The 27,052-nt window shown below is 33.5% G+C and overlaps 2 protein-coding genes across 4 annotated transcripts in view; one reads left to right on the top strand and one right to left on the bottom strand.

The window, feature by feature from the left end:
- The window catches only part of LOC127730625 (uncharacterized), a 35,037-nt gene extending 30,631 nt beyond the window's left edge, over positions 1 to 4,406 (bottom strand). For all 3 annotated transcript variants that reach the window (XM_052239122.1, XM_052239131.1, XM_052239135.1), the window contains exons 1-2: positions 4,142 to 4,406; positions 703 to 915 (exon numbers count right to left, since the gene is read on the bottom strand). In XM_052239122.1, coding sequence (XP_052095082.1) covers positions 703 to 915; positions 4,142 to 4,318 — 390 coding nt within the window. In that variant the 5' untranslated portion in view covers positions 4,319 to 4,406. The remainder of the gene's footprint in view (positions 1 to 702; positions 916 to 4,141) is intronic.
- Positions 4,407 to 16,370: 11,964 nt separating this feature from the next.
- Positions 16,371 to 24,508, top strand: LOC127730618 (uncharacterized). Its single transcript, XM_052239110.1, has 2 exons — positions 16,371 to 16,946; positions 20,587 to 24,508. Exons 1-2 carry the CDS (start codon positions 16,583 to 16,585, stop codon positions 22,806 to 22,808), a joined length of 2,586 nt encoding a protein of 861 aa, XP_052095070.1. The 5' UTR covers positions 16,371 to 16,582; the 3' UTR covers positions 22,809 to 24,508.
- The last annotated feature ends 2,544 nt before the right edge of the window (positions 24,509 to 27,052 follow it).

Genomic DNA, 27,052 nt, shown 5'->3' with positions numbered 1-27,052 from the left:
AATTGTCAGGTAATCAAATATTATATCTCACCACAAAACATACAATTGTTGTCGTTTAGTTGTTTCTTATTGGACTAGAAAGTTAGGAATGAGAATATTGTTTTCAGACAATTAAGTATAATTATATAAGTTTGTGACACAATAATAAATTAATTATAATGCTGATTCAGTTTTATTATTTTCATAGTTTTAATAAGAGATTTCTCAAAATTTTGGACGTATTAGACAGACCTGATTCATTCTTATTAACATACAAAATAATCAATTATTTCTTTGTTTATATGTTAATCGAAATTAACAAATTCGTCAGATTTTATTGTTTTTGCATTTGTACTATATTAATAATAAATAAAAATAAATGATCAGAGAAATAAAGCAATTCGATCATTATAATTTAGCGGAAATTTCCACAAATATTCGACTTTTTATTACATTATTGAATATTTGTGAAAGCAATTTGTGACTAAGCTCATTAAAAAGAGATATTTACATCAAATTCATATAGTCGAGGATTTTAGATTTTATTTGATATAATGGATCATTATGAACTTCTATGAATGATACAGTTAAGAGTTGATACAGACATTAAATTGACAACATTGTCATAATTATTATATCGCATTATTGCTTGGTCGATAAAAATGTCGACAGGTCAACAAAACTTGCACTAAACTAAACTAGTTCTTAAGGAAAAAGACATACCTGCGTGTAATGACAAGCCTCAGAACAATCAGGTGTAAATTTCCAGCTCATCTTCTCAAAATACCATTCACTGACAGCCCGTTCTATCAGAACATCATCCGGCAAAAAAGATTCAGCTTTAAACACGTTCTCTCCCCATTTACCATATGCATGTGCATACCTACATTTACCTGCCCAGGCTTGTGCGTCATTCTGCAATTTTCGACTCCATCTCTATTTAAGGAAACGAAAACTTACTATACAGATGCATACATGTATCGCTGATCATCGCTATACACAAGAGGTTATACATTTTTATAAACCTGCATATTATCCTTTAAATATGATATGCATGTAATTTGATGGTGACTGTGTTGTATGGTATATTTTATGCTTTCCTTCTGTTTTAAAATTCGTAAATAAACGAACCATGCTACAACATTTATATTTATCAATCTCAGTGTTTCTTTAACTGAAGGTTTTGCCTTTCTTTGAATCACGAATTCAGATTCTCAATTGTCTTCTACTGCTATGCCATGTCAAATATGATAGATAGATTTTGCATTATTTTAATATTTATCAGTATGATGAATTGCTTATGGGGTTTACTTTAAAAGATATCCATCTAGGATATGATCAAAAAATAAATAATGGAAAAGTTATTCTTAATTTTATGGTGCGTTATTGAGCAAAATATAGATTGCTTTATTCATTGCTTACGGCTAACAAGTGGTGAGGTAATTTCGCTTGCACTTCTTGCAATAAAGGATGAAAAACCAGAAAGTGTAAACATCAGCTTTTTCTGAAACTGACATCACCGTGATGTATGATTTTATGATTGACAACCCATTTGTTACGTTTGGAGGACGTGTTTTTCAACAGACAATTGATTCATATGGCAACCAGCTGTTCTTCTCTTCTTGCCGCCTTGTTCCTTTCTTCTTAAGAGGCACACTTTCGACAGGAGTTTCTCAAGAACTAGAGGCTCCGAAGAGCTTGTGTCGCTCACCTGCATCTTCAACAACTGCCACTTTGTTTTAAATCATCATGATGAATAGCAGGTATATCTTAACAATCTGAACAGTTCTGTCCCGTCAGATTTTCTCTATTCATGGCGGTTTTCAAGATCTTAGACAAAACTTGCATTTTACCCCTATGTTCTATTTTTAGCCATGTCGCCCATGTTTTTGCAGAAGGGGTCATTGAACATATTTCTAAAATTATATACCATAATAATGATTATAGTCAAGGTTGGTTAGATTTACCCAGTAGTTTCAGAGGAGAAGATTTTTTTAAGATATTAAACAAAAACGCAAAAAATGGTAAAAATCGTACAATAAGGAGTCTTCGGATAATTTCGGCCATGTTTGACTTATTTGTAGACCTTGTCTGTTTGATCATTTTTTCTTATTAAAGTTCCTCTCTATCTATTATAGTTTTCAAAATAATAGGCAAAAATGAAAAAAAATCGGTGAAATTTAACATTTAAGGGCAATAACTACTGTAAGAAGTCCTTTGACAGTATTGATGTAAATGGACAGCAGGTAGATCTTAACATTCTGAACATTTCTACTCTAATGATGATTATTGCCAAGTTTTATAAAATCTAGGGGAGTAGTTTCAGAAGAGAAGATTTTTTATAAAAGTTAACGACAACGACCGACGACGATGGACGACGGACGCTAAGTCATGAGAAAAGCTTCAGCGGCACCTCTTCACATAGATATAAATAAGAAAATGTGGTATGAGTGCCAATGAGACAACTATCCATCCAAGTCACAATGTGTAAAAAGTAAACAATTATAGGTTGAAGTATATATATCCCAGTTGATACGCTTTTCAGGATATGTGTGTCCTATCATGATTTTCTTGATAGAGTGTTGCTGCTTACAATGAAGCTATCGTGGGTACCATGGGTTCCAGATAGTAAAGTTGAAGTCATTTGGAATATTTGCAACAGTTGACTGCGGATATGTTACACTTGTCGTTGCCACATTTCTGTCATCTTCCATCGATTGTTACGTCACCGAATGCGACTTATCAGAGAATTTTACTTGCCATGAGTATTGCGATAGATGCCACTGGTGGAGCAGGAACTGCTTATTTCACCCCGATGTTTTGTACGGTTCGTGTTCCTCAATCTTTCGTTATCTGTAAAGTGATTTGTTGACTCTTGTTTGTATTTTCGCCGTTTTTGGCTTCTAACACGGTGTTGTTTGTTTTTAATCGACACCAGGTTTTTGATTGCCCCCTTGGTATTTTCTTCCTGTTTTTTTTTAGGTAACTGGAATTTCACATGAATGCATAAACTCAAACTATTCAGTGCCTCATATTACTGTTGGCAATTTGGAAAAATTATCGCAAATTTTACATGTTTTTTTCTTAAATTTGGCAACTGAGAATATATTAACCAACAAATATCTGTTTATATCATACAATTTTCAAAAATATAATATAGAGTTTGGTTCACGGCACGGAGGTTTTTTATGATACAGATTGTAAAGATGTTGCAAAGATTATACATGGAAAACCAACCGTTGTGTGAATAGAAAAACATCTATGCGATAGATTGCTCTTTTAATATGCTTTCATAAAATAGAAAGATATTTTTGTTGTACTGTAAAATCCTTTTTAAAAAGGAATGTTCTGAGTTGTTTCCCCTTATGTTCAAAAAGAAGCAAATATCATTCCACATGTAATTCTAGAACAGTTGGAATAATATTATGATAAATCACATCATACATACATTTACATTAAAAGTCTTCAAAAATAAATTGCATACCTGTCTTAAAAGATGTAGACCGATTGTTTTTATTTTACAAGACCAAAATAGCGGTAAACCTGTACAAAATTAGGACGAATTTACATTTAGACACACAAAATACTACAGAACCTAAACAAAATACTTTCCCATACAGCCATACAAAAATAAAGTCCGATTATGTAGTAAATTAAGGCGACAGTAGTTTACTCTGGTTCAAGTCTCGTAAATCGATTAGGAAGAGACAAATCAAGGTAACAAACAAAAAACGGAGGGAATCGCATGAACTCCAAAAAGAGCGAGACGCATCGACAGGGTAAGCATGCATGACCCGCCATGCGATTTCTCACTCAGTCAAAATGTCACAATCGGATTGCCAATGAGGCAATTTTCAGACAAATAAAGGAAGTCGGAAATGTCCATCTACAGGTCTAACTAGGGATTTGTACATTGAGTCTTACTGTTGGGATATACAATAAATACACGAAAAACAAATCTTACAACGAGACGACAACCACATGTAAAGGTTTTCATTTGGAATTACTGTAAAAGGCCAACGAAAATGAGCTGGCTTTTTGTTAATCGATTTACTCGTGGTACTTTGTTTGTTAGATTCTTACTGAAAGTAGAAGCAGAGAACATTTGAACGCTAAAAGTCTCAGAAAAAAATGTATGAATGATTTTGAATACAATACTTGCCAGTTGTTTCATATTGGATGCTCCTTCACTTCTCCGGTAGTCATTATGTAACTTTAGAATTGTGTTTATAAATTTTGGTGTCATTTTTCCTCCCGGCCGTATCTGGGAATCGGTAGTATGGAAGCTTAAAATTCCAACAACAGTTAATAACGCACTCCATTTATTTATAATATACATTACATACAGCGTTGCTTATAAGTGCTACTTCCGGAGTGATGAACGAGACACAAGTCTATTTTGTATGCAGCTCATGAAATAGATGTCACGCTTTGAACTGTTAACTGGACCTCTGATTGTTTAGCTGTTTTCTAAGTATTTATCTCAAAAAGTGCAGGTCTGTTGAGAGAGAAAAATTGATGACGTAATAAAAGTAGCCATATAAATTTATATTTATTGACTAAACTTTGACATTATTGTGTTATCGTCTAACCACAAGGGACAATTAATATGCACTGAATTAATTAAATAATTATTTAATTAACGTCGTGCCATGAAATATGTCTTAACATTTATTCTACAAATGATATGTTGTAGTCTATATATATTTACACATATATTTATAAACGCATGATGAATGGTTTATCTTATGAAAATTTGTAGACAGTACAAAGAAAGCAAGCGAGTATGGCCATCAATCGAAGATGGGCAGACAACACAATGACTAAAATAAAATGAGGAAAAGACAAACGATGGTTGACAGATTGTGAAACATTACACAGAAAACTACAAATTCGACACCACGATTTGTATAGAAAGTCAAGATCGCGCTCAAGGCACTCGTTAAAAATATTCATTTCCTGCTCCAGTAGTTGAACTAGTGTTTAGAGTAGAGCATTTTATATATTTAAACGTTTTACATAATAAGACTATTACATGTATATATTTCTTTCTCAGATATTACATTGTTTAAAGATACTTGGAGGGTAATTACAATTTTAGATGACATTTTACTAAAAACAAAAGACAAAAACACAAAGACAAAGACGATTCTCAAACCTATACCAGAAAAACGATCTTATCCATTATAAAATAAAATCTTATACAGCATGGGAGAAAGATCGACGCACTAAATTATTATTTGTTATGCAAGGTTCTAATTGATAGCAATGAAAACTGAAAAAGCAAATTGTACTAAAGAGTCGTAATATGTATACTTCTAAATAGTATAAGGATGTCATATTGATTGATTGGTGGTGAATTTTGTTTATTAATGTCGTCGCTATGATTTATATTAACACAAATGTGAAACAATAGAGGCGAAAAATACCAAAGGTATATTCAAAATCACAAGTCGAAAACAAACTGACAACGCCATGGCAAGAAAAGAAAAAGGACAAAAAGACAAACAGTACACAAAACACAAATCGAAGAATGAGTAATACGAACCCCTACCAATAACTGGGGTGACCTCAGGTGCTCTGGAAGGGTAAGCAGATCCTGCTTCACGTGTGGCACTCCTCGTGTGGCTGATGGAAGTACAAACCTGGTGATAAGTCTAATTCGGTAGATCACATTCGAGGAAAAGAGGATGGGATTGTGGTTACGACAATTGGAACATATCCGTCGTCATCTTTGAAACAGATATTTCATAACTGTCAAACAACTCGTTATTTCGTCCGTAAAATTTTCAAAGTGATGATTTCAACTTAACCAATTAAAAGTCATGATTTAATAGCTTCTTTTTGAACAGCAACCCTATATGAAGGAAATCCTGATAGAAAATGCAAGCTCTGGATATCGCACCAACTGGGAGATATATACCCCACATCCAGGCGCTGCTGGAATGCTGCTACACAGAAACGGAAGGTTCATAATTGGGAAGCTAAAACATTTCTTTTGTCATAATTTTTTTTCTCAACCGACCCTCATTGTCAATTTCTAGATGTTACTCAAGATATGGGGCAGACTGTTTCAAGCTCGATGGGATAGATGCGGTCAAGATAGTCACAAGACTTTGAATTATTTAGTGAGAGGACATCATCAAAATTGGTTCCCATAGGAATACCGACTGTTTGTTGAAAATCGCGTCCTCCAAACATAACAAATATGTTGTCAATCAAGAAATCAAGCATCTTTATAATCTCGTTTTCAGAACAATTTTTGTTTGAATCAGAGTGATTTTGTTTGAAAGTACGATTTATCCCTCACTAAGACGAGGTGCTTGTATATATATGGCTAGATCTGTTTTATGAAACAAAACCGGACCAACTGTTTTAGTTTGGAATGGGGAACACTTGTGTACAGGGTAGAACAATCACATGTTTTAATACAACTGCAAGAGGAAAGAGACTTGGATTGTATTTACTCTATCAGATAAATTGGAATTTTTTTAGTATCCACATCTGATTCGCGCCACTCCTAGGGTAGGTAGTTTCACAATAACTCTGATGCCCAGCTTTGATTGCTGATAAAATTTATTTTAATAATTTTGAAAAAAATTTCGTGGCGCACTTGGAAGATCCAGCAAAATTGTTTGTAGGGACACTATACCATTTAAGTATCCAATACAGTGAAGGAAGATCCAGTTCCTCATCTTTGGTTAAAGTTCCAAAGGAACACAGAAAGACGGATTATGATTATTCAGGATTTCCTCCTTGGTAAGTGTTGTGAGATATATGCTGAGTTTCCAAGTGAATTGTCAATACCGTATTCCAGTTTATGTAAAATGATTTTCACACAAAAACGATGTTGTTTGTGGCGTTACCTGCGGGTACAACATATTAACCATGGGGTTAGGACAGGTGCTTAGTAACGTTAGGGTCTTTAAAGATCGGCGTAGCATATGTATTCATAGACCTATCCACATTTTTGATTCTACTTTGTATTTGACAGAACCTTTCGGATTTTAGGTCCTCATCCAATGCTCTTCAACTTCGTACTTTATTTGGCCTTTTTAAATTTTTTGATGCGGGCCACTCTGATGAGTCTTTTTGTAGACCAAAAGCGCGATTGGCGTACAAAATTTGAATCCTTCAATTTGTATCTATGATGAGTTTATTGTATCAACAAACTCACAGTCATTATTGACAATGTTCAGGTTACCAGTAACAACGTAGCCAGCCGGATTATATATGAATGGGGGAACTAGCACAGACACAATCAGGAGGTTAAGACTTGAAGTCGCCAATATTGAGATCCTGCAACACGTGTTTGTTATTTAAATTTTAGTTGCAATTGTTTGTTATAAGTACAATAAATGATAGGTACAGACGATCTTTAAAGAAGGGAGGCATTTTCGAGTAAACTAATTTGTGAAGGATATTGCCCAAAGTGATGGCATTGAGTACTTTGTAAACAAAGCAAAGCTTTAGTATAGATCTTGTCTCCTATCCATCTTTTCTATTGTGAACTGGTCTGAAAAGTCTGTAGATAACATTCCTTGCTATTGGAAACCCTTAAATCAATTGAATTAAAATGATAGTGAATGCCTTGGTATAGAAAACAGTACAAATATCAAGATTTAAAAAAAATCATTTTTATTTGAAATTTTTACAACGAATCTGTTAATTTTTCACCAAAATCCACTATACAGTTTAGAAGAATATATATTATACAGAGTCACTTAGTTTCTGTCGGAGACATAACAATAATATAAGGTGTAATGCGGTATTTTATACCTTTCTGTTGAAAGTAAAAATCATTTCAAGAGGCTCAACGACACTTTTTGATTAAAAAAAGTAGTTATACGTGTATTCGGAGATGCCCGACGCAGTGCTTTGAGAAAGCAACATATATGAATTAATCTAATAAAAATATAATAGGAGGTATGCATTGGTTAATTTTATTTTCAGTGAAATCCATTCAACCAGTAGTGGAGTTGCATGTAAACAAAATCAGTTCCACTGCAATGATGGTAAACGCAATGTTTTCTTCGTGAAACGCAAAAACATTTGAATAAAAACACAATAATATACAAATCGGAGAAAGTTAAAATCCATTAATTAATTAACTGGTTTATCAACGGAACCTTATATTTGGTACAGTTACATTATTCAATAAGCCATTTGATAAAAATTCATTCACCTTGATGGGAGTAGTTTCACATTAAACATAAATGTGGCATTATAAGACAGAAAGTGAAACTGTAAACAGCAAAAATGATCAACAATGAAAGATCTAGAAAAAAGGTAAACAAAGCCGAAATTGTAGGTCCAATTTAAAAAAAAAATTATTGCCCTTGAAAGGCGAATTTTACCCATAACTTGTGTCGTAAATTTGCAAAAATGTTTTGATGTGGAACCACGGGCTTCGTGATACTACGGAAGCCCATAGGGGACCTAAAAAAATAGTATATCGTTATCTCAATATATCTCAATATAGAAGAAGAAGAAGAAGAAGAAGAAGAAGATGCTTTATTTCCATCAAATGGGCTCACAAGGAGCATAATATAATATCATGATAATATTATTTTTTACAAATATAATGAACAATACAGTATACATAGTTACAAACACAAATAAGAAACAACAGTTTTCACATATTCGTACATATATAGGAGTATATATAAAAACGTTATTTCGATATATTTATATCGTTACCTCGATATTTATATCGTTATGTTGATATATTTATTTCGTTATCTCGATATAATTATATCCTTATATTTATTTCGTTATCTCGATAAAATTATATCGTTATTTCGATATTTATATAGTTTGAGGCAGATCATTATGTACTGATCAATTTTACCCTCTGCTAGAATTTTGATATCTGTATAAGTTTTTGAGTTATTTGCAAAACAAGTTACATAACACACCTTAACTGCATGTATATAAATATCGAGATAACGATATAATTATATCGAGATAACAATATATATATTGAGATAATGATATAATATTATTTATTTTTAGGTCCCCTATGGGCTTCCGTATGATACTTACATCAATTTAACTTTTGATAAACAATATCACCCCTATTATTATTATATCAATCACTCAGGGTACCGTCCGAACAGCAGACAATTCTTCGATACTGCTATGGTTCAAATGATACATTGTGTCAGTAAATCTACAGTTTCATTCTGTGTAATTGTGTCGTTTTATTTCTGAACTTTTTTAATTGTTGTGTTAGTTCAACTTTAATGATCCTTTGTTGTCCAAGGTAAATACAACGCATGCCATTAGTAAAGATATAGATTTTTTGCATGTGAGAGGGTAGTCCTATAACTTTCATTGTCTTTTAGTGGAGAATTGTCTCATTGGCAATCGTACCACATTTTTTTTTGCCTGATTGGGCGATTGAAGGTATATCATATCTCAGGCTTTTTGAGGCTCTTAGGCAGCTTATGTTTCGGAGTTTAGTGTGACGTCCATTTTCACTGAACTAGTACACATTTTTGTTTAGGGGCCAGCTGAAGCTCGCCTACGGGTGCGGGTTTTTTTTACTGTGTTGAAGACCCATTGGTGGCCTTGGGCCTTTTTCTGCTCTTTGGTCGGGTTGTTGTCTCTTTGACACATTCCCCATTTCCATTCTCAATTTTATTATTGCGGAATAGAAAAAATATAGTGTCTTAATTTTATTTTCATGCACAACAAAGCAAAAATTGAAATCTTTGTGAGATCGATATTGGGCAATGCTTTTAAAACTAAATAATACAATGTAAAACACTTAAGTACTTTTCATTATGGCGAGACAATCGCGAGATGTCAAAGCTACCCTACAAAGTCATAAAGCTACTGTAATGGGACCTATCATCTAATTCAAAATTGTTGTGAAGGTAGTTTAAAATATTTACTTATTTACGTATACAAAATGAATATTGAAATTGATGTGATTAAAGTTTGAAAAGGTAATCACTAGACTAGAAACTTTAAGTAAAAAAGTTTACACAGCAATTAAGTAAATACACGTTTAAACGTGTGTTTATATATAGTAGGAGGATGTATCCACAACAGTTAACTTATCTTTTATAAATATTTTGATAATATTGTTTGTATAAAATAAGTTTTTATTCTTTACGTTTAATGTACATTTTTCCAATTCTTAACTTATGAAGTATTGTTTTCTTTATGGTGATTTAATTATTTTATGCGAGTTAATAGATAATTGTGAAATATAAAGTAGGAATAACTATTCACAAATTAAAGGAAAAACTTACTTATAAAAACAAACAAAAGATTGTTTGATTTTTAAAATTTAGTCAAACATATCATAGTTATAGAAATGTTTGAAAAGAGAACCACCAATATTAGTATGATATATGTCAAACAGGACTGGGAAGATCCACATTAAGTTGAATAATCCCAATATCACTCAGGTATCAATCAAGTTCCATTGATGAAATTTTAATCATGCATATAAAAAGGCAACTTTTGTTTATGCCGCACATGGTGATGTAAAAGGCAACAACTGTGACTGAAATATTTTATGGATTGAAAGTTGATAGTTCTAGAAAGAAATTTTTGAGGCCATAAACGTTTTATTCAGTTCTAATGTGAACTGTTCTTGTGAAATGGTGGAAATGTTGCCATGCGTACGGTGACCTATAGTTGTTAATTTCTGTGTCATTTGGTCTACTGTGGAGAGTTGTCTCATTGGCAATCATACCACATCTTCTTTTTATATGTACAAGAATATCATGACGGTCATCATTATGAAATAAAACAGAATTTTAACACTGTAAATCGATCCCTGATTTTTGATATTATACCATAAATGGGGATAATATCAAAAATGGTGATAATACCAAAAATGGGGATAATATCAAAAATCCCTAGGGATAATACAAATTTATGACCATAAAACTTATATCAACGGAAGTTATAGGAAAGGGAAACAACCTATTGATTTTAGAGTCACAGTTCAAGTTCATTGTTTTTACATGTAAATATTTTTTTTTTAACCAAATGCTTTCCGGATGAAATGTTGAGTTCCCCTTGCTTTATTAGAACGAAACTTATATTAACTGTAGAAACTGGGAAAGGAAATAACTCTTTGATTCTGGGATCAATATTTCAAAATTCATATTAATTCATCCATGAATAACTATTGATTCTTAGGTCAAAGATCACGGTCACATCGGCTAAAATAAAGAAACAATATAGAAATATAAGATTTAATGTGTTGGTTATAGGAAGGATCGGTGAACTCCTGTCGAATTTTTTTAAGATACATCTAAAGTTTTTCTTTATAATAAGGGCTCTTGAGAAAATATTTAAACAATACAATGATTTTGATAACTATGCCTTTTTAAAAAAACGACGCCTCGTGTGAAGAGAGTGCCATGCTCTCAATCCGTTAAGAACCTTTGCAACAACTCTTTGAGGGGTCCGTAGGTGGTCTGTTGCAAGGCAAAATTTCTGTCCCCATTAAATATACCCTCATTTGCCAGTTGCAGTCCAAATTCCCAGACCTTCATCCCGGACAGCCTCTATTACAGGACCTACCTATTGCCACGTTATTTATTGTTTATTTGTTCTCGTCCTGAACATGCATGCAATATTTGCCACTGGACGTTATTCAACCAACAACCAATCAATCAAACCATTTTCCATCAATACTACTTGTTAATAATGTGTCATCGTTTAGATTATAACGCATACACAAAACAAGTTTAAACAGATTTTTTTTGCAAGAACAGCAAAAACGATTGGACACAAATTATAGCAACATGGTAGCGACGTCCTCTCCCAATACACCAAAAAAAAAAATAATAATGACGAAACATGATAGAGATGTAAGTAAGTAAGTAATTAGTTTATTATAGTGACTTGTGAACATGTATCAATAAATATGACACAATTACAGAGTTTGTATAGTCAATGTTACACCCGGCCCATTGGACCTATAAGTCACCTATTTGACTTAATACCACGGACTAAATGTTAATATAATACTTCTGAATTAATTAAAAATTAAAAGAAATGTTCAAATAATTAGATTAAATATATAAATAATTTAAATTTTATGGATTATACAGCAACTGACGTCTTATTTGAAATGCACGAACTATATATTTTGCTGCATGATTCAAATCTGAGAAATTTTCCTTGGTTAAAAGTTAATTCGACATTCAATACATAAAGGGCAATCAAAGAAAAAATGGAACTCAGTTTCGGTTTCTTGATTTTTACAAAATATGCATAGTCTTTCTTCTACACTTTCGTTCGAGTATCTTCCAGTTTCCACTCTTAATGATAAAATTCCACTTCTAAATTGGGCTAAGTGTGACCGCTCAATTTTACTCAAGTTCAAAATTAACGTAATTTTCAGTGTTAAAGACTTTTTTAAAGTTTCGAAACGTTTTGGACGAAATTCCTCCAGATATCTGAATAAAAGCGAAAAATGTTAGTTTCAACCAATAACAAGTCGACCTCTGATTTCAATTCGTAAATATGTCCTAATTCAAGTTGGTATAATATGTCCTTAACTTCACTATACCAATTACTTTTACAACAATCATAGTCAATATTGAATGCTAGTTTGGTGATGCGACTGCTGTCAAATCGAATAAGTCTAGTCCAGTATCTCACCATATTTATCCATCGCCGATACTGACTCTGGATCCAACCGATATATCCGTGTATAGCAAGGATAGGTGCAAATATGTGTACTCCTAAATAGTAGCGAATAGCTCGGTTCTGAATATTGTCTATTGACTGATATTTTCGGTATCCCCATACACCAGACGAATAATCAAGTATAGGAACAATACAAGAGTTAAGCAATTTTTCATATGATTTATATCCAAAGTCTTTAATATTATGGATTTTAGCAATTATATTCCCAAGTGCTCGTCCGCCACTTTTCGCAAGAATTTCCACATTCGACAAAAAAACTGCTGTTGTAGCTAAATGTTACACCTAAGTACTTGTGCTGGTTAACTACTTCCAACTGATTCCTACCCACGGTGAAATTTAACTCAGTTTGTTTGGGTTTTCCTTTTCTAAAATGAATACATTTCGACTTATCAATGTTAATCAATACTCGCCACCGCTTACACCATAAGTGAAGTTTATCCAACATACATTGAAGGTTCAATTCCGATTTTGCTAATATAGCTATGTCATCCGCATACAATAAAACCGACAATTTCCTATTATCTAAATCTACTCCTAGATCTTTCAATTCCTTTACTAGATCATTGATAAATATTGAAAAAAGTGTAGGTGATAAATTGTCCTCCTGTTTCACTCCGGATTTACAGTTAAACCATCTTGTAAGTTTGCCATTTAATCGGACACAGGATTCAGAATTCTGGTAGATGCTTTTCACAGAGTTGTACAGTTTGCGATCAATGTTGTGTATGAGTAGTTTATACATCATCATATCACTGTCTATGAAGTCAAAACATATTCTTAGATCAATAAACGCTACAAAAAGAGACTTATTATTGCGGACAATACTATTCAGCGTGTAAATGTGATCCTCACAAGATCGATAGAGATGTATGTACTACAAAACAAAAAACAAGGAAAATTACAACATAAGTATGAAATATAAGATAAAAGAAGACTGGAGTTGAGTGAGTGAGAATTCAAGTGTTAGTTATATTTTCTGAATCTTTGTGTTTTTCTGATAAATGATAGTACAGAATACAAAATTTCATTATTTTTGCTCAAATGTAAAGTTTCCGTCACCAAACATGAGGAGCTCAATATATTTAACATATATTTCTAATCTAAAGACAATATATCTCTTGCTTCACTGACCGCCTAGGTGGTCTAGAGTTAGCATGTTCGCCTCGAGTGTGGGAGGTCCTGGGTTCGAACCCCGGCCGGGTCAAACCAAAGACTTTAAAATTGGTTTTTGCTGTTTCTCTGCTAAGCACGCGGCATTAAGGACTAAGAGCAAAGACTGGTCGGCTCGGAGTCGGAATAATGTTTCCGAGTAAGGTGACATGTATTCCTGTGGACTGTTACCTTGTGAACTAGCACGTTAAAAATCTGGCTCAGCGTGTCGGTCTAGTACAAAGCAGGATTAATATGCATATTAAATTAACATGTTCCCGTCCTGAATATGCATATTATATTGCCGCTGGACGTTAAGCAGTCAATCACCATCAACATCATCATCTTGCATCATTGTGGAAAGGGCTCTCGAAAAAAAGTGAATGCAATCTTCAACTGGATGGCCAAAGCTGCATGCGGGATTAGGTTTGATATTAACCCGGTGAAAATCTGCATTTAGAGAACCGCAAATATTTCTCAATCGTGTATGAATAAAATTGAGTTTTCTATCTATTACCATAAGTGAAAATGGGGACTAGCTATATTAGTTTGGGTTTCATCTACCGTTTCAACATATTTCTATTTCGCGAAATCCTTATAATATGTTGGAGTACGCAAACAACATTCAATCAATAATTAAGATAAAATAGTGAAACACATTATCTTAATTTATATTTAATGTTTTTTTTTTCAGTTGTGGTTCTTTTTTTTATTTTCTTGTGTATTGTCTATTGCAATTGTGTGATATAAAAAATCAATGTACTGACTATGCCTATAATGGGTCCTCTATTAGAAATACAATTTATCTTATCTTATCTTATCTTAGTTTGTTCGATTCTTCTTTTTATTTCATAATCATTATGCAACAATTATTTTGATATATTTTTTTTTTCCACACTGCTAAAAATATTAAACAGTCTCGTTAACTTGATAAAGCAAAAAGAAATTATTTAATCGCAATTATTATTTTCAATGTAAAGATTGATGAAATAGAATACTTGTTTTAAAATACATGCAACTAGGGAGTGAGAAAGAAAATGAAAAAAAAAATCAATGAAAAATAACGTTTAAAAAAATCAATCTTTGAATAAACATGAAATTTACAAGTAAGCTTTGATATACCAAACATACACCAAGTATTCTCCTTTGGTATCTTATCTCATTTTATGTCTTGGTTCCAAGCAATGTTTTTTTCTTCAAATCGAGATAAAATAATTCAGTTGGACCTTAAAACATAGGCGGAAAATACCAATGAGACATTCAGAAACTGACAACTCCATGGCAATACACATGTAAATTAGTTTCAATATAATAAGTGGTTATAATGCTACATGACATCTACATTTCATCTGTATTTCAATTGTTTAACGCCATGCAACCAAGACTCGAATCGATCAAATATTACTGCCAAACTTAATAAAAAGATTTGTCATACAGTACATGTATCGTTTCGGTCTATAATTTTGTTTTACAATCGTATTTCATTCTATAAAACATAACATAAACGGTATCAATTTTACTGCACCAGATACGTATTTCGATAATTAATATCTCTTTAGTGATGACCGAGGCCAAAATATTTGAAAATCCAAAACCTTTTTTTTTTATAATTCTTTACTTTGTATTTCTTCATCTCATACAATAATTATATGGATTTTTTCTATCAAAGAAGAATACAATACATGTTTATTTATTTTGACCGAGGCCAAAATATTTGAAAATCCAAAACCTAGTACGAACGTTGAAAAGCTGATCAAACCAAATGAATAAGGACACCAAATCCTGACAAGGAATCAGAGCTTTGCGGTATAGAGATATATCCCTTAATTTAAAATTATTTCCAAAATTTTTAACAGCAAATTTCAATCTAACAACATCCGTACTTTCACGCCAGTACTGAAGTACAGGCTACTGGGCTGGTGGTACCCTCGAAGTACTGGCTACTGGGCTGGTGATACCCTCGAAGTACTGGCTACTGGGCTGGTGATACCCTCGAAGTACTGGCTACTAATGGTAACATTGGTGTCAGGGGCGGATCCAGCCATTTTTAAAAGGGGGTTCCAACCCAGGATAAAGGGGGTTCCAATCATATGTCCCCATTCAAAAGCATTGATCGCCAAAAAAAAGGGGGGTTCCAACCCCCGGAACCCCACCCCCTGGATCCGCCACTGGGTGTACAAATCTTCTTTATATATACTATTTTTGTTATACACAACTGACTGTTGGATAAATACTACTTAATTTATCAAAATCCCCAAAAAAGTTAAGTAATCAAAACCTTTGATTATAAATGTCCAGACTAACCATTACGTAAAGATAAACTTTTATACCGACTTTAGAAAAAAATCTATAATATGTGTATTGACAGAGACATAATATGGATCAAATATGCTGGTATTGGATTAGGTCAAAAGTTGTCATTATAACATAAACGCGATTAATTAATACTAGAAATATATTATCTTTATTGTCCAGTAAGTCAAATAAATGCAATATAACATTTAAATGTCCGGATCGATAAAGTATGGGTAGTTTGTACCGGATTATTTTACCCAATATTCACACAGGTAGAACAACTGGGCCGTGTACATTCTACTTAGCATGTCATTAAAAGGTACACATGTAGTGTGTAACAGTTCCTATTCATTGCAAAAGACAGGAAGGTACTATGAAGTTTTCAGGAGGCAAAAGTTATGCTGAATTCATCAACAGATCTATGGAGGACAGATAAACCATTTCAAACGGCGTCACTGTAACTAAGGTCAGTAAAATGGCGGACCGGTTCAGGACTGTCGATGATGTGTATGCGACAGTAAGAAAGTCACCGCCTCAGATTGCTGACATTACATGGGATGACAAACCAAGACATCTGAAAGACTTAATAGTACTGTGTCGAGACCGAATGCCATTTGTGGCTAAAATTCAAAAAGGTACAATTTCAAGTTACATCCCCGGATGGAAAAGTGACAGCTCAGACTCTCGTTCAGATTCGGAAGATGAAATGGAAAATTTGTTACACGTTCTGGAAGTTCGTTGCCGTAAAATTATCATCATACGTCGAATGCAGTGGAATCGACAGCAAGCAGAATATTTACCGTCACAAAATGAAATTCAGATCCCAATAACATACAAAGGTAAAATTTATGTCATGTGGTATGTTTTTTTATAACTTTTTATTAACGAACTAATTGATTTATTTTAGCATACATGTTTAAATGTGTCTTTAGAAAGTGGTAATGTTTCGTGTAGATTTACAAAATTTCTCACCTTTTTTTGGAACAACTTAATGGGTAGCCTAAGGGACTTATTTCATATAAATCAACCATACCAGCAATCAATTTTAAAACTTTAAAATACAAATTGTTGCTTCTGGACGAAAATTATGTGTTATGGCAAGAAAAACTACAAACAAATTTTAAGATGGTTATTTTATTTTGACAGCTTGTCCCTTTAAAATGTCGGGTAAATAAAATATGACTCAATAAATAAGAAGATGTCCCGGTTGGACTAGCTGATCAGGCGTTTTAAAATTAATGTAATTTTAATTGTTTGCCAACGTACGAAGTATTTGATTATATCAAATATTCCTAAATGTTTGAAACGGTTTGAACAAGACGAACAAATATCCCCAAATGATTTAATTTACTTATCAGTTATCAAATATGCACGAATTACGACAGTACCTCAAATGACTACCCATTATATACATTAAATAGTAGAAATGACATACAAAAGGCTTATTGAACTACACTGTAAATGTGAAAGACAAAAGGAAAATCATGTTAAAGGAGAGGAATGTACATAAATAAGTACTAATTGATATCCCATTTATGAATTTAGTTCATTCAGTTACAATATATACACACATGCTCATGCGAAACCTTCACAAAATAATATGTACACCAGCAGCCGTTTAGGGGTTTCACACGAACCCCTTTAAAAACCATTAACACTATTAAAGTCGACCTTTTTTTCAATTGCCAGAATGCATGACATTGCACCGATTACCCTAGAGCTCCTTGGAGCATTTAGATGCCCCCACAACACAGTCCTAATGACAGGCATTTCCCCCCTTTTCCGAAATACCTGACAATGGATCTGATAAGACATTTAATATAACAGAATAATCTATGACTGATCTTAATTCTTGTCAAAAATATAAAGGTCAAACTTAGCACATTTTGATGAATTGACTTTTGCTGCTATATAGGTATGTGACACGAAAAATTGTACAGTAAAAAACTTGCTCTCTTCGTACAGATACTTCCCTATTTCAGCAGGTCTATATGGCGTACGAGACTCAAAATAAAAGATTATGCTATATATATATATATATATATATAAGAATGTGACATTTGATTTTGTGAGTGTTGAAATGATTGGCATACAAGAAGGTTCATCATGTTCACCATGTTCAACCTATACCATTTTCTTTCTCAACGTAGAAATATATCTACAGTGTATTTTTAACTTTACCTAAATGTATACGGTTTATAGTTAATAACGGGTTTTGGTATCCCTGAATATCTGCCATGTAATTAAATAATAATTCAAAAATATGAATAAAAGGAGATGAGGTGTATATCAATGGGACAGCAACACAGCGATAAAAATAACTATACACAGGGGCGGATCCAGCCATTTATAAAAGGGGGGGGGTCCTAACCCAGGATAAAGGGGGGATCCAACTATATGTCCCCATTCAAATCCATTGATCGTCAAAAAACCGATTGTGAAACTGTTACCAGTCGAACAATCTAATATATATGATGCGCTATACTATTGTTTCTTTCTTGACAAGTTGGTTGATTGTGCAGTTCAGTATATGTAATCCAAAGTTTCTGGTAATATAGACATTATCGTCACTGTCGTGTCCCTTATCTATTGGGATCATAGGAACTTGTTTACATATTTGGAAACTAGGTAGTAAATACTAAGTAAGTATTATGAAAGCAATGCTTTCGTTTCTCACTTATCATTATCATTTTATACATGTATCACGAGTTAAAGCATGTGTCAAGTGTTTAACCACAGGACTGTTACCTACATGTATGTATGTGTAGTAAAGCATAACACTAACAAGTTCAATAAATTATACAAAACTGTATTTAAACATATAATTAACCAAGTAATTAACTTCAGTTTGTCACTACCATTTTAAAGAAATAATTAGTTTATTTTTACTTCATTGAAAAATGAAGTCTATTAGTATAAATGAAGACAATTGTAAGGTGTAATGAAAACAAGTTTAGTGTCCTTATAAAAACTTGAGTACGCCATCAAGTATTACCATAGAATAGGTGATTTTTAACAGTATTAAAAGAACAAATGTACATGTAAAAGATTAGTACAATGTATATGTAATTGCATTCTTCGTTGTTAGCTCATCTGGCCTAAAAGGCCATATCAGCTTTTGTCATCACTTGGCGTTCGTCGTCGCCGCCGTAAACTTTTTCTAACATTTTCTCTGAACCAAACATATCCGGATTGATCCTTAGGGTATCTAGAATTAAGTGTGTTTTTTTTTATTCCTGTCAGTTAACAAAATTTCCTCCATGGCTAAAAATAGAATATAATGGTAAAATTAATTAATTGGCTTAGTATATCTTGCAAACCATAATAGATTGTGAAAATATGACAGAGCAAAACAGATCAGAATGTCAAAGTCCTGCTTTATATTTCATTCTTTCACCAAAAATATCAGATCACTACATAAGTATTTAAGATTATGTTTTTAGAGTTTCATGCAGCAAAATGTGGGATCAATATGTATATGGGAGTTGAAATTGTCAAAATGTTTTTCTTCTTATAAATATAAGATCAAATTAATTCTGGGCTACTTCGAAATACGACGGAGATATGATTTTGTGACCAAAACAATTTAAAATAATCGCCATTTTTACAAATGTATCTGTAACATATTCACTGTACAGTAAGACAATTTTACTGAAAAAGAGGCTACTGAAAGTAACTATATTTGGGTTGCTGCCTTCTTAATGTAGTTCCCACATCTCGTTATTTGATTGATTGATTGGTTGGTGTTTAAGGCCACTTTCAACACTATGGTGCTATTTCGTGGCGGTCAGTTTTTATAGGTGGAGGAAGCCGGAGTGCCCGGAGAGAACAACCGACCTTCGGTAGGAAAACTAACAATCCTAGTCAATTAAGATTGGAGTCGAGTGCACCTGCTCCGTGCGGGATTCGAACTCACAACCTCAGTGTTGACTAGCTAGTGATACAGTAGTTCGACTACTTTTCTCTTGACTACTTAGACCACTCGGCCACCGAGGCATCCACACCTCGTTAAAGATATCTTCAAAGTATAATGTACCAAACAAACGATGCTCGTATAAATAATGACTGATACATTAATTCATACTGAAATTCAGAAAAATAAGCATGACATCCACGTTTTTTTAGGACCAGCTACCCCATCAAAATTACTGTGACGGCGGAGTACTGTGCTTTGTTTTTTTTCAATATTTTAAATATTCATCATACTCGTGCTAGCTCGGGGTATCAAACAAACAAAAAAAATGTCCGTTTCATGACGTTATACCTACATTTATTGTGTCGTTATGGTTCCTTAAGTATATGATTCTAATTTTGTATTATCTCGGTTTTAAAGCGGATAAATTGTTGATTGTAATCTAAATTTAAATTGCAAATTTAAGCAAACGATTTTGCCGAATGATTCCCTGATCGCATCCTGTCAAAGCCAAAGCTATTAAGAATTTAAATATAAATCTGATTGTCAATGTTGTTTACTTGTAGGCTGGTTTGAAGTGCTACCAGACGACGGAAGGGCTGTTGAATATTTCGATTCCATACAATCAATAGCAAACGTAAAACCAAAAAAGTTTTTGGTACGGACATCCATTGTTGGATATCACCTAGCTAATGAAAATGGTTCAAGTAGCTGGCAGCCTTTGGAAGTGAAACCAGGAGATGTTTTAACGACTGGCATTGTCTACATGGACCAAAAGAAAGGAAAATCTTCCATGCGAACGTTTTTTAAACGAATTCTTAAATCTAGTAAAAATCACAAAAAAGACCAAGAACTAAAATATCTACAATGCTTTGATGACCAGGGTAAGGAAATTATGGTTCCATTAATAATGACAGGTCTTTTTAGTCCAGTTGGTGATGTATCATCATGTAACTATGACGCTGTCTACGAACTCCACGATCTAGTCATGGCATTTAAATTACCAGCAAAAGCACAACTTGTACAGGATATTGAACAAGAAAATCAGACTATTGTACCAAATGGTATGATTATTCTTGAGGGAGTTCAAGATGAAGAAGTGGTTGGTGTGGCTAAATTTTCTACAACGGGCGACAGAAATGCAATGTATGAAATCCAAGCTGATGCTGATATTCGGCTAGTAAAGGGTATGACTAAGAGTAGGAAATCACAGCGACAACGCCAAAATTTTGAACAGGATGATGTAGGATCGCCGAACACGGAAATGATACCAGATCCATTATATATGAATGAGACTTCAGATCCTATGTTACCAATGAGAGTAAAAGTCAACAAAAAATCAAAAGGTAGTGGTATATTAGATAAACTGAGTGTCAGATCAAAAAGTAAAAAAGAACGTGCCAGTTTAAAAGCTTTACAGACTGCGGGTGTATTTTCCTCTAGATTAAGTAAAAGTGATATGAATTTAGAAGATTTTTTTCAAGTAGGAGATGAAGATGAAAACAACGGTGGAACAACTGCAAAAACTGATACTTCAGCAAATAGCCCTAAATTTATTTCTGAATTTGATTCCTTAGATCAGTCTTCAAATAATTTCCAAGACAACTCAAAATCAGCGTCATACGGCATGATGCGGCAATATCCGGTGCAAAATCGTGATCTTCCGCCCGTTCCAAATAGCACGTCTTCACCTAGAACAGGTATTTACAGCGATGTTGTTTACGAAGAACTACCCCCAGCACCTCAACCACCGTCATCACAACATCATAATAAATTATATGGTTCCCACGGAGATGAAGAAGATGGTTATATGTGTCCAGCTCAGGTAAAACAAAAATTGCGTTCAGAAAATCCATACGGGACTAGTGGTGTTGTAAGAACAAAACCACCAGTAGCTCCTAAAGAAAACGCCAAGCAAATTCGTGCCCGTAAAGTACGTAGTGCAATTCCCGGTAACATACCAGATTATGAAGAATTCGATAATAATGTAAGTAATTATTCAAATCATTCAAATAGAAATCAAATATATTCGTCACCATATAGAGCTACGGCACTCGCAGAAACAAAAAGAAAGAGTTCATTGGATGAAAGAATATTTAACGATGACCAAAATTTAGAAACACGATCAATGTCTGATTGGAACCGAACGAAATCAAGATCTCAGAAAAATTTAAATTTCCCAGCTAATGCAACTGTTCGAAGCCACAACTCGCGTCGTATTCGTAATGTGATGGATGTATTTAATTATCATGACTCGATCAATGATCTAAGACAAAGTAAGGAAGCACTCAACTCGGTATTTCCGAACAATGTTGATGACTACACTGAAAATGAAGGACTTCGAGAATCTCGTTCTTTCCCAACAGAATACGTGAGGTCTGCTTCATATGTGTTGTCTGGTGATCAGGATAGTCGTCGGTATCCACGATCGGCGTCAAATTCTGGTTTCAGTGATATCTATAGAGGAAACGACTCGGCAATATCTGGGGACTATGGATTTCACGGAGATAGCGAGTTCAGCTATAGTGAGTACTCGGAATACATAGATGATGGATGGTTACCTCCGAATGATCTAGTTGGCTTAACTGTCAACGAAATATCTAAATCAATGAGGTATATTGGAATGAAGGACCGTGTTGTCATAAGACTCGCAAACGAACAAATAGACGGAAATTTACTCTGCTCATTGGACAAAAAGTTATTAAGGGAAGGGTTTCCTGAACTGAATGCTTTAGAAATCAAGAAAATAGTAGATTTTATCAACGGATGGCGACCGAAGAAAAAGTAAATACCTAAATTCCTTAAGCATTTTATTATTCAGGTAATATCTTAAATCTATTCCCGGACCCAATATTTTAGTTATCAGGGTGCAAACGGAAAACAAAAATCTTCGCAGAGTAGAGTGCCGCACACTTAAGTTTTCATATAACTAATATAGATAACGTTTCGGTTTGAGACATTTTCGGGCAATTTTACTGTTGAGAGCACTGTATTCAAACTGACGGAAAAATATAGCCTTCACTATATATATATAAATAAACATATGATTTACTTATAAAGGCAGCACAAATACAGGCAGCCGTCAATAAATTTGACGTACGAAATAGCAAATTTACACAGGAGCGTGCGAGTCTATACTAAAGGGTACATGTATCATCATTAATTTATTGTCGTTCTTAAATTTAATAGGTTCGAGGGTTAAGTAAGTAATGTATTATGGAAACTTTATAAACTGTAGATTATTTTTAATGTAATTTTGTAGACTAACTTTTTAAGTTCAGATACATTTTGCACATATAACGCAATAATACCAATTTTATAATAGAAAAAAAATATATCAAATGATAGTTCTAGTCAGCTTTGTAACATATATAGATTTTAAAATCTTCTAAGTCATAAGGCCAGTATGACATATTGCCACCATTTTTCGTCCGTCTAAGTGTTTTTCATCCTTTTAAGGACCACACTTTGCTTGATCTATCATGGTGATTATTTTGAAATATTCTACTAATAAGCCAACATAACTGCTGTTAATAATTCAAAGAAGAAAAGAGGAATTTACTGATTATAAAATCTTGTTCGGTTTAACCTTCACCGGGAATTAACCTTCAGAGCCAACTTTCAACAAATTCGCAGATGTATTGCCCTAAAACACGGGGACACATGTAAAACAGCGCGTTAAAGAATAGCCAGAAACATTTTAGAACAACTATGCCTGAAGAGCAAATATCTCTTAACATTCTATAACTTACCAATTGAAAATCCATCCTCGTGTACGTGATAAATATTGACAATGGCCAAGGCACTGTGCGAATGAAACATATTGGGACTAATAGTCCACCAACATTGGCATTGACGCTGTGGTAGAAAATCAAAACGAACCTTGCAGAATTTGCTTGTTTTAAAATTTAACAAGACCAATTCGTCAATTGTTCTCTTAGGTTTCTGAATATGAAATATAGCTGTATAAATCTGGTAAATGTTACTCATAAATGGTTGACGCAATATAGGTTTCTTAGAGTCACGGTTTTTTTTATCGTAAAATGAAAACCACGAACGATAATAAAAAAACACAACTTACTGATTAATTTTTTTCATTGAAAACTTTGATTTCAATCAACAAAATTTCGAAAAAAGTATTTTCAAAGTTTACAATGATTTTTAATCAGAAACCGCATTTCTCCAACTATTTGAGCATTTTTTTTATATGTTTGCATTTTGTAGTTTAAAAATCATGACCCATGTTAGAATCTTTTTTGCCATGAACGCGGGCATTCGTGTTATACTGATACATTTTGGTCTGCTGTTAGTTCTATTGAATTTATATTTTATACTATTATGATTATGTCTTTTCACTTGTTAGACCATGCATATTGTTATATTTTTTATCATTGTTTATGTAACAAACCATGACATTCTTATGTTTATATTAACATTGAATTTTTTTAAGATATGAAATTAGTTGATTAAATTCTGACGTAATCTTGTTTTGCGACATTTTCTATATATCATCCCATTGTTCATAAACCAGAGACACTCGGGTAGATTTCGAGTTTTTGCTCTTACTCGTATATACCGCTTGTTTTTGAAAGCTGCGGCAACTACCAGTCTTTTGTTCGACCTTGCCAGGAGTTTTATCTAAATACGTATGCACCTCATGACCCTATCCCGCAATGCAAATAACAAAACGCCTCTGTAATTTAACAAAGTCATGGGCGGATTATCATTGATCAATTCGGTATAGATATGTCTGCAAGGCAAAGATATATATATAGCTAACTATAGGCAGCGGAACAGGGAGCGATTACTCCCATCTTATTGCAAAGATACGAGGGAAAACTGGTATCAGTTTCTTCCCCTACTTCTCATTCAACCTAATTATACCACCACTCATAGGGGCTTTAATGCATTCACTGTGTTCGTCTTTCCGTTGGTCCAATTATTTTCGCAATACTTTTCTCACGTACTATAAAACGAATGACTTCATATTTTGGCAGTGGCTTGATAGTGATGGGATGTAACATTTGATCACTTTTGGATCCGTCAAATAACTACTGTTTCACGATACTTTAAATAACAAGTGTGAGCATGCGCAGCACGACAATAGATATAAGAAGATGTGGTATGAGTGCCAATGAGACAACTCTCCATCCAAGTCAAAATTTATAAAAGTAAACCATTATAGGTCAAAGTACGGTCTTCAACACGGAGCCTTGGCTCACACCGAACAGTAAGCTATAAAGGGCCCCAAAAATTACTAGTGTAAAACCATTCAAACGGGAAAACCAACGGTCTAATCTATATAAAAAACGAGAAACGAGAAACACTTATGAACCACATCAACAAACGACAACTAATGAACATCAGATTCCTGACTTATGACAGGTGCAAACAAATGCAGCGGGTTTAAACATTTTAATGGTACCAAACCTTTACCCTTTTTTCTGAATAGTGTAACATAGAAAGACACACTATAAAATATCAACTGAAATAGCTTAACTCAATCAAAGGACATATTAACACCAGTGAATTCGAACATACACTGAACGCTAGAAAATTACAAACACCAAATATTTTCTTGTCCCGCCTCAAATACTTGAGCAAAACGACCAAAAGATTGCTCATTTGCATGTTCCTCGAAATCCAGAATATAAAAATTAAACATGTTTTATCATAATATTGATAGATCAATCATTTTTTTCCTGCAGAATGTTACAGTAGTTCAACATCATGTGAAAAATTCCCTGTTTTTTCAAATATACTAAATACGGTATGGGGTTTTCTCATTGTTGAAGACCGTACGGTGACATGCTGACATTGAAATCTGGTGGTTGTTGTCTTATTGTCGCTCATACCACATGTCGTTTTTTTTTTTATAAAAACAGATTGCTTGACGGCATTCTCGGAGGAATGCAAAATCTAAAAAAATAATAAACTTATTTTTCATAACGTAAATAATCATATACTTTTTTTTCTTCTTTAGCATGAATGTCAATATTCTTAACTTCACAATGGTCAGGGACAATGTTTTGATAAACTGTGTTTACCAAATTTTGCAAAAATGACATTTTGATCCGGTTCCGCTTTTTCATGTCCGTGAAAATGCATGTGTGGTGGCTTTTCTAAGCAAACGAACAAGTTTGCAAAAATTGTGACCAACTTCGTTTGAAACATATACTACTTTCGTTAAAGGATAAAAATAAGTATATTGGTTCCTTGCAATGTCTACATGTCCATCAGACGGGGTTCACCTAACCTCGACATCATTTCATGGAGCAGTCACCAAGGTTAATGGAACGTGCGTAGGTCCGTTTCTCGGACAACATAAGCACAGTAGGTATAGTGTCCGGCTGGGATCGTGTTTTTTCGAGTGATTTGATTGTGTTTTTTCGAGTGTGACCACGTTTTCTCGACTGAATATGATCAAAAATGTAAACAGACTTCCTTTTTTTTGTAAGGTAAGACGTGAAATAGATGCTTAAACTTAATATACAAGACCATACAATTTAAGTTAGTATTGGCGATAAAAAGAAATCATTACCCCTACATTATTTTGTGTTCTAAAAGTTTAATTTAGCTTTACAATGCTTTTATTCCAAAATATAGAATAAAGCTATTTGTATACAAGTACCAATGCAAATGTCAAAGGAAAAGTATATTTGGAATCTATATATCCTTATATATACAGACACTTTATAAAAAATCTTGTTATTGCTATGAGAAAGACATTTTTTGTCCGTGTTTTTTCGAGAGCAGTCGGGTTTTTTTGAGTGCGGTCCAGGTTTTGATCGAGTGATTAAACAAAATTTCAATGGCTTAAAAAGTTATATGTCAGTGCGATTACTTTTAAAAAAGCAACAAAAAGGTTCAAATAAAGAACTTTTCAATACACGAAACCAATGCATTTAACCAGTTTGGTAATACTGTAGTACGCAACGCTTACATTCGTAAAAAGCATCGTATATTTGTATATATTATCGTTTGCCACATCTTATAAATTGCATGGACATCGGCATTGGTATATTGGGATAG

The sequence above is a fragment of the Mytilus californianus genome, unplaced genomic scaffold (genome assembly GCF_021869535.1).
Source record: "Mytilus californianus isolate M0D057914Y unplaced genomic scaffold, xbMytCali1.0.p SCAF_1, whole genome shotgun sequence".
In the NCBI taxonomy this organism is placed as follows: Eukaryota; Metazoa; Mollusca; class Bivalvia; order Mytilida; family Mytilidae; genus Mytilus; species Mytilus californianus.
This window is presented reverse-complemented; position numbering and strand designations above follow the sequence as displayed.